Below are 9,087 nucleotides of genomic sequence, written 5' to 3' on the forward strand. Positions count from 1 at the left end.
CCCTTTTTTATTAAAAAAATAAATAAATTCTGGGACGAATCCAGGATTCGTCCCAGATTTTGGGACGAATCCAGGATTCGTCCCAGATTAGGGTCGAAATTGGGAACAAAAATTTTTTGATGCTAATAACCCTATGTCTATATCTCATTCCGATTCTTGTTTTCTTCCCCATTTCTTTCTCCCCCGTTCCCCTTCCAACCTGCGATTTCCAGGGTTTCGGCCACATCTCCAACCGACGATGGCTGCGTGATATGCGACGACCGCTTGATCTCCGGCTGTGGAAGGTTTTCGATTGGTAAGCCCACTGCTCTCGAATCTCCCTCTCTCCGGCGCCACTGCCAGGCGTGTGGCTGGACACTGCCAGGCGCTGGCTGGCCGGCGTCTGGCCGCCGGCGTGGGCCTTGCCGTGGCTAACCGCCGTCTCCCTCTGCAGCTGAAGAAGAAGCCCAAGATCATGCAGCAGCATCTTGATGTAAGTTTCCTATAAAAACATGCTTGTTTTCCTAAATTTGGTTTGATTTCTCGCACTTGACTTAGGATTGATCTCTTTTCTGCTCTTTACCATTGATATGCGCCTTCTCTTATGCTTGATTTGCCTCTGCAGTATTGTTTCCCTGGTTTATGGCTATCCAAGATAACTCCTCGATCCTACAAAGCCAATGAATAAGGTTAGTTTTATTTGTCCTCGATTCTGCAAGGATTAGAGATCGTTGATGACGGTTTTAGTTCTAGAAACTAGTAAGAGCTCAGTTAAATGATTTTAGATTTGCCATTTATTTATTAAGAATCGTTTCAGATAACTCAGAGACTCTTTGACGAGATGACTAATCAAAATGGTATATCCAAATCTTTGCTAAGAAATCAACACCAAGTACATTGTTCAGGATTTCATTGTGATTTCTTCAATAATATGTTTTTAATTTTTAGTTTCTATATTTTTTAATGAAATGAGAATTGAATTATTTGTAGAAAATATTGACTTTCATGCGTATTAATCAGTACATGTTTTCAATTGCAGACATGTGTTCTTATAGTCCGTATACATTGTGAAGGTTGTAAGGATAGGTCAGGAAGAAGGTGCAGAAGGTTCAAGGTAAGTTGTGGGGTTCAGTTGTATTTTATTCGTTGTTTAATTGGTTTATTGTTTGGCCGGGTTCATGTGGTACATGGAAGCAATAAATAACATATTGTTGTAGGAGCTTTGTTGATTCTTTGAAAATGTGAACTCAATTTTACTCTGTTTCAATTATGTTTCATATTCTGTTATTTACTTGAGTTATGCTTGTATTGTAATTCAAAGAAGGAAAATGTTTGTCTGGCAAACTCTATATCTGAAATGCATATATTTGGAGTAATCTATAATATCAAATGGTTCTCATACTTTGGCACATGAATCCAATGATTTGGGTAAAAAAGATAAAAAGAAGAAAGGAACAAAAAGAGGAAGGCACTTTGATAGAGATTCTCGAGCTACTAATCCAGAGGTTCGTTTGGAGTCTCTAACTAGGCAATATGAATGAAGTCTCTAATATTCTAACTTTATTTTTGTCCTGATTTGATAATGTTGTTTGTGCAGGTCTCAATTTGGTGTGATCTCACTGTAGTTGAAGACAGCTGTATTTGTTCACCTCTTTTCGGTATTCCTAAGTTCATTAATATGCATTTACTGATCTATATATACAGTTAGCTTTAAATAATTATGTTATAGTTGTTTAATTATATAAAGTTAACTTTAAATAATTATGTTAAAGTTAGCTTTAAATAGTTGTTTAATTGTGTTCCTTCTTTTGATAAGCTGTTCTTTCTTGTTTTGTCTTCAATGATAATGATGCATAAAAGTTCTGAATTTGATCTATGTACAGTCTCAAAACTATATAGATACATAAAAGTTCTATATTTCATCTAGAATTACATCACACTATTCTAAAATTCTTTACTAGATAACGATGCATCCTCCTACCTTAATATTTTGCAAAGAGTTGTTAAAAATGTGCTAAAGTTATTCATATGAAATTGTCAACTAGTTAACACAATGAAAGGAACAATTATTTTAAACATCCTTTAGTTTACATTAAATACCAACCAAAGACAAAACTATAAATTCAGCAAATTAAAATGAAAAATAAAGTTAACTAAGTGAGAAAATTTGAACCCTAATACCATACTTCACAAGATCTCTCTCTTTTTCTCTCTATATGATGTGCCAATTATATTAGGTTGTATCATAGTTACGATACATGTACTTAGCTTCAAAATAATGCTTATAATTTTATTTACCGTTGCTATGACATGGATGATTCATATCGTTGGTAAATATGACTTTTATTAGAATTAGGGCTTTTATTAGAATGTTTAAGGAATTTCACATTTATGTTTTGTTTCCAATTATTCTTTTTACGTGGCCATATCGTATATTATTTACAATCTTTCTTGTTACACATAATCTAGTTTATTTGTTTGTTGTTATGTAGGCAAAGGAGATTTGATGGGGATCAAAGATTTTGTGGCACACGAAGATGACTATATGTATTCTTAGTGTTGTTGGATGGATGATGGACTTATAAAACATTGGGTTGTTGAACTTGTAAACTTTGTTGAACAAGATGGATTTTATAAACTTTGTTGAAATCTTTATATTTTTTGAATTATGAGTTGATGTGTTGAATGTTAAATTAGAATGTGTTGAATGTTAAATTAGGATGTGTTGAATGCATATTATTTGTTATTTGAATTTGGTTTTTATGTATTTGGATTGTATTGCAGAAATAAATTGAAGCTGGAAAAAATATTTGATATAGGGACGAATTTGGCAACGAAAATGATTTGTCCCAATTCTATCGTAATTTGGGATAAAATTATTTTCGTCCCAGATTCTGGGACGAATTCTGGGACAAATCCACAAAATTCGTCCCAGAATCTGGGACGAATCTACAAAATTCGTCCCAAAATTTGTCCCAGAATCTGGGACGAATTCTGGGACGAAAATTGATCTTATGATTATCAAAGAATTTGGCAAGTTTTTGTTGCCAAATTCGTTGCCAGTTTTGCAATAAATTTATTATTCGTTGCAAACTTAGGAACAAAAATGGCAACAAAAAAAATTTTGTCACCGAATTTGTCCCCAAATTCGTTGCAATATTAGGGATAAATTTGGCAACAAAATATAATTTGTCACCGAATTCGTCCCCAAATTTGTTGCAAAAATAGAGACAAATTTGGCAGAAAATTTATGTGAATTCGTCCCCAAATTTGTTCATAAGTTTGCAACAAAAATAATTTTCGTTGCAAATTTGTATATTTTTTTGCAACGAATTTGGGGACGAAAATTTTATTCGTCGCCAAATTCGTCCCCAAATTCGTTCCCAAATTTGCAACAATCCCTAATTCGTTCCAAAAGTTGGCATCAACCATTTTGGGACGAAAAAATTTTCGTCCCAAATTTTGTCCCTAAAATTTTTGCAACAATTTTTTTTTTAAAATTCGTCCCTAATTTTGTCCCAAAATGCCTTATTTTTTGTAGTGCTTGAACTTATTCTTGGTAGAAGCCTATAAGCCGAAGTTGTAATCCTTCCTGCAGTGACTAATTATAGTTTTTGATTTACTTTATGTTGTGGGACTGATCATATGGACCGTTGAGACGACGGATTCTATATTTTATTATAATTCTCACTTGAACTTAGACATGATTAATTAAACAATATTTTACAATTTAAAGATTTTTTTCTAAAGAAAACACATAAAATTTTTATATTATTATGTGTGTATTTCTATCACTTTGCTAGATAAGGATAGGGGAGAAGACGACCATCGTGGACAGAGATTGGTTGTTCATCATTCATTCCTTGACATTCTCATGGATAAGGCAAATAATGCACTTTGTCTTAGATTTTTTATGGACATGTGGCCCATGATAAACGGGAAATTGTCTTTTCGTTCCCACATTTTTCTTTTCTTTTCTTTTTTTGTCTTTTTCTTTTCATCGTTTGTATTTTATTTTCTTTTTTCAAAAAGAATTCAAGATTCTTATACCCAATTTCACATTATCTCCAATTCTAAGATTCGATCACCGCCTTAGATTTGAGGACTAGATTCGATGTCTAATTTTGGGCCGAAATCTAGATGGATCATGGACTGGATTTTACCTAAAGTAGTATGGCCCGAGGCAAGCAGCAAGACAGATGACTATCTCAGGTTCACCATAGAACAACACATTCAACAGCAACAATCAAACCGAGAAAGGCAAACTAATTCAACAAGTGTTTTAGCAAAGCTAAGAAACATATGAATACAAACTAGCACCAAATCCTCACAATTCTCGACCGATATCTTCACCACCAATTACAGCCTTTAGATACAATAAACACGGTTAGATGTTTCGGCAAATCTGTACACAGACCGCAATCACCGCCTGTTTCTCCCAGAACACCAGTTGCACAAGTTAGCAGACCCCTTCGAACGCCGCACCGTTAGGCATCCTCCGCACGAACAGCTTGCGCAGTTTGGTTTCACGAATTTGATTCGGCAGCAGCAGTTTGTGGTGAAGGTAGTCGTCGAGGCAGTGCTGGTAGTCACGGTAGCTTTTTTAGGGAGCTTGAGAGTTTGCTTGATCTTCTTGAGCCGGGTTGCGGTGGTTATGTTCTCGATTTCGCGTATAAACTCGCAAAGGTGACGGATGTAGTCCGGATACAGCTCCAGGTTGCAGTGACCTCCTCCGTTGATCCACAACGGTTCGTACGGTTCCTTTGCGAGCTTCCATAGGCCATGTCCGTGGAGCCAATTCACTACATCATCCTCGGTACCCTGCAAGAAGGTATGTTCAGACTTATCGAAATACGAAAGCAATGCCGCTATTCTTGTCTTTTTTACAGTGTGAGAAGTACTAACTTTAAGAATTCAACTTCCGTAGAGAAATTGGATGAACTTTAGACGAAAACTTACATGAATTACGAGAATTGGGCATTTGACCTTTTTAATTTTGTTAATGTTCTGCACCAACAAGTAGACCGATTAGTATCGAGATAGCTATACAAAAAAAAAAAAAAGCATGCGAAAAGAAATGGAGTTAAGAATGAGGCATACTTTATATATGTCGAAGCAAAGGGTGAAATTGACATGACAAACAACGCGAATTCCCGACAATATAGCACTGTGGAGCACTACGCCCCGCAATCTTGCCAACCGAGATGCCAAATGCAATGTCGGGCCGCTACCGACCGACTGGCCATACAAGATCAAGTCTTCCTGACTGACTCCATATTCGGTTTGCAAGCACTCGTATACTGCTTCAATGTCTGCATATGTGCTGTATTCGCTTGGCTAAACACCACGAAAACCAGAAGAACCAAATGAATACGCTAAGAAAACATAAAACCCGAAGAACTGATACTCATCGAAGTGAATCCAAAGAACCAACAATGATAATTACGGAGAAGTTCACATAAATTGATAAGTTTAAAGAGTTTCCACAATTTCAAGCAGAGAGAAGGAAACTCACCTCCTTAACTCAGTTAAAAGTTATAAACACTTTCTCAAGAATCATAATGTGTACGTTGAACTTGAGATCTCAGTGTGTGAAAATACAAACCTTTCTGCTATTTGTAAGAGGAAAAAGAGACTTTATTTAGTTCGATGAACTACCATACCTTACCACTAGATGCTCCATATCCTGAGTAGTCGTATCTGTACGTTAGAAGAAAGCTTTGTTAGACACAAATTCCATTTTGAAAATATCTGAAGCTCTCAGAACAAGTATAGCTTCTTGGCACAGCGATAAACATCTCAAAGTTTTTGTCCATTTCTAAAACTACGGTGTTGTAACGTGTTTCTTGCTATACTTCTACAGAGTTTATAGATCATCAAGTAGTTAAGCCTGCATTACTACATTGTAAATGCCTTATCCATCCTCAATTTCATTGAGTCTAATTTTGTTATAATGCCTTCGATAACTCAATGTAAAATATGGATTCACCTCACGTTACATTCAACATGTAGATGTAAACGGTGAATCGAGCATTCTGCTGTCTTCATACAGTTTCAAAATTACACAGAATTTGCTCGACCGAAATCGTGTCAAACTATGAACATGCATGGGAGAAAATTCCCATTCAACAAAACTAATCAACTCGTAAATCAATTAGCTACTGTAAAATTAATAGTTTTCAAATATCACTGTCATATTCCTGAATTATCCCACACATTTATGCTTTGAATTACTGAATTAAAGCGATCTAAACCAGAGACTATGATGCAAAGATCTAATTTTGAGGAGAAAATTGCAGTAACAAAAACAGATAGAATAACTTCCTTTCAACTGCAGATATTTGCAGATTCAACAGCAAGCAAGGGCGAGAAATACAAAAGAAAGTTCGAGATCGAGTCTACAGATCAGGAGTGCTCGAACAAAAACACATGAACAACATGTGTTGAAAAGAACAGTAAAACAAAGAAAACAAACAGTTGGTGAAGAGTAAAAACGAAGAAGAAAAATCCACTAACCCAATCAGATTCACCCTGAGATTGAGCTTGAGCTGCACGAAGAGATCGTAGAGCTGGCCCAGATCTGCAGCATTGCCATGCGAGTAGAGCACGGTAAGTCTCGCAAGGGGATTCTTCAAATAAAAGGCAACAATCTTGTTCCCCTGCTTGGTATCAAGAACCAGGACATCCATGGAATGGTCCCTTGGCACGCCGGACGCCACCATTCGGCCGCTGTCGTCCTTCTTCACGCTGTAAGTAGGTGGGTCGGGCGGGAAGAAGGCGAACTTCGCCGCCAGACTCGAAACCGAGCACCCCGAAAACATCGAGATCGATCCAACTCATTGACAGGGAGGAAATCTCATAAAAAGTGGATCTTTCTTCTTCCCCCTGCTTCCCTTAGCTGAGTGTCCCAGAATCGCCTAGGGTTTAGCTTACAAAAAGTGGTCTAGCAACTGAGAATCCGATGAAATCGAAGAAAGGAGCTTCCTTGCTTCGGGTTTTAGCCTCGAGGGGTTTTCCGGGGTTCAGTACGAAGAACAAAAAAGCTAAAATCTAAGCGAAATCCCTAGGTTTAAGCAGGTTGCCCAACTCTACCTAACCTACCTACCTAAGCAGTGGAGCCGAAGGGGACTGAAAGAGACAAGGAGATGGTTTTGAAGGCTAAAAGCCTTAGCTTTCTTCACCTTCCCTACAAAACCTAGCGAGACCGGAAGAAAAAAAACATCTTTTTCTCACAAATAAGATGAGGAGGAACACCTGAATCACACCTACAACCGAAGAACAGCTGATTGGAAAGCTTCTCGGACGAAACTTCGCGCACTAACTAGGGTTTGCAGATACGCCAACGCCAACAATAACTTGACTCCCTCTTCAATCTGTCTGTCTCACCGAGCGAGTGAAGGTGCGCAGGAAGGTCTGCTACGCACATTTAATAAATCACTTGCGGACATTGCATTGGTTTGTGGAAAGAGAGAGAAAAGAGGCCAGAAGGGTAGAAGCGAGAATGCAGGGCACCTTGTCACCTTCACACCCATGGCCATGGAGCTAAATTTATCGTCCTCTCATAATGATCTAGACTCACATATGAGGTATTATCATTATAAAATTTAAAATTTAAATTTTTATAAAATTAAAATAATCATTATTCTAAATACTGATAGTTATCTGTGATTTATCTCCTCTGTATTAACTTTAGAATAGATTGATAAGAGTACTAAGAGCGAATGTATTGACTATTTACGCCATGGAATTAAACCTATCGAGAGTGGAGTATAAACTTATTCTATAATTTATCATTTTTTCATATAATTTTATTATTAATTATAAAATAAATATACACACCTTTAACTACTATAATAGTTACTGTTTTTTTAAAAAACACTCTCATAACTTATATATTTACATTTTATTTTAGGGACCGACGATAAGATATTTTTTAAGTTGAATGATATCATCTTTTACTTTAATTTAGAAGAAAAGGAAAAAGTCCTCCAAATACTTCTGTAGTGATGAGATATTTTCTTAATTTGTTAATCAAGTAAAGATGAGTCTCATAAAAGTGAGATATCTAAAAATTTAAATTTACTATAATTGTATTTGAAATATAGATTTCCACTCAATCAAGCATGTTATTTTAATGAGGGAAATAGATGGAGGAAATAATGAAGTAATAATAATAAAATAAATGAAAATATAAATAAAAAAATAAAGAATTAATTAATATATTGTGGAACATGAGAATGGGGTGGGATTTTAGGGCTGAAAGTGACACCTTGTCTTCTTGAAGAAAGCACAACTCCCTCTTTTGTTTTCTTTCTGGTCTTATCAGCTGTCAAATTTAATGCTGATTTTTCTTTAATTAATGCTTAATTTTAAAGTTAACTTTTCATATTATTATGTAGGGCAAAAATGGAGCATTTCAAATTAAGTAAATCATAGATGTCCCTGAAAAAATTAAAAAAAAATAAAAGGACATCATATTTTATCTTGATAATATATTTACTTTCAATGCTATTAGAGTAATTAATTGTACCTGCTATAACATATAACACTTAATATGATATTATTGTTATATTATAATAGCTACTTAACAGTTTATACATGTTATAGTAACTACTAAATAGTTATTGTAATTATTATCAAGTGATTTTAATAAATTTTAAATAATTTTAACTAGGTTGATAGAAAATTTTAATATAATCTTATTCAGAGATTAGGATTTAAAGTTTTAGTGAAACCGTTATTTTTCATATTATAGTAATTGTCGAGTAATTTATACATGTTTTAGTAGTTATCACGTATCTTCTATACGCTATAACAATTACCATTTAGCTTTAACTGCAGTTATCGAGTAGCTTTTTACACATTAAGATTAAATCTTAAAATCTTGTATTCTAAATGTTAAAACTCTAAAATACTAAGAGCATTCACATCAGCTTTTTTATCCAAAATACATAATTTCAAGTAAAAAATTACTTTATTAAATTTGGATATCCATTTTTAAATACACCATATATCGTATTCTCTATTTATTCTCTCTCCTCTATAATTGAATTGAGAGAAGTATTATTAATAAATGTATAATTTAGGGAATAGATAGGATAACTATGT

The 9,087-nt window shown here is 35.0% G+C and overlaps 1 protein-coding gene and 1 long non-coding RNA gene across 2 annotated transcripts; one reads left to right on the forward strand and one right to left on the reverse strand.

The window, feature by feature from the left end:
• The first annotated feature begins 334 nt into the window (after positions 1-334).
• On the forward strand, positions 335-1,638 carry LOC121994563. The gene is made up of 5 exons (XR_006115777.1): positions 335-472; positions 605-668; positions 1,019-1,093; positions 1,301-1,484; positions 1,577-1,638. It is a non-coding gene; the product is annotated as an uncharacterized LOC121994563 (long non-coding RNA).
• A 2,573-nt stretch (positions 1,639-4,211) lies between these two features.
• LOC121998688 (alpha/beta hydrolase domain-containing protein 17C-like) lies at positions 4,212-7,457 on the reverse strand. Its single transcript, XM_042553707.1, has 5 exons — positions 6,496-7,457; positions 5,643-5,679; positions 5,080-5,316; positions 4,939-4,986; positions 4,212-4,800 (listed from the first exon to the last, which is right to left on the reverse strand). Exons 1-5 carry the CDS (start codon positions 6,798-6,800, stop codon positions 4,402-4,404), a joined length of 1,026 nt encoding a protein of 341 aa, XP_042409641.1. The 5' UTR covers positions 6,801-7,457; the 3' UTR covers positions 4,212-4,401.
• Between the last annotated feature and the right edge of the window lie 1,630 nt (positions 7,458-9,087).

The sequence above is a fragment of the Zingiber officinale genome, chromosome 6A (genome assembly GCF_018446385.1).
Source record: "Zingiber officinale cultivar Zhangliang chromosome 6A, Zo_v1.1, whole genome shotgun sequence".
NCBI classification, from domain to species: domain Eukaryota; kingdom Viridiplantae; phylum Streptophyta; class Magnoliopsida; order Zingiberales; family Zingiberaceae; genus Zingiber; species Zingiber officinale.

Bases quoted from the DNA above. Each gene is read 5' to 3' on its own strand.
- LOC121998688 (XM_042553707.1), bottom strand. From the start codon at position 6,800: ATGTTTTCGGGGTGCTCGGTTTCGAGTCTGGCGGCGAAGTTCGCCTTC. The intron at 5,680-6,495 runs GTTAGTGGATTT...TCTAACGTACAG, and splicing joins CTCAGGGTGAATCTGATTGG to ATACGACTACTCAGGATATG. The intron at 4,801-4,938 runs GTAAGTTTTCGT...ACCTTCTTGCAG, and splicing joins GCCCAATTCTCGTAATTCAT to GGTACCGAGGATGATGTAGT.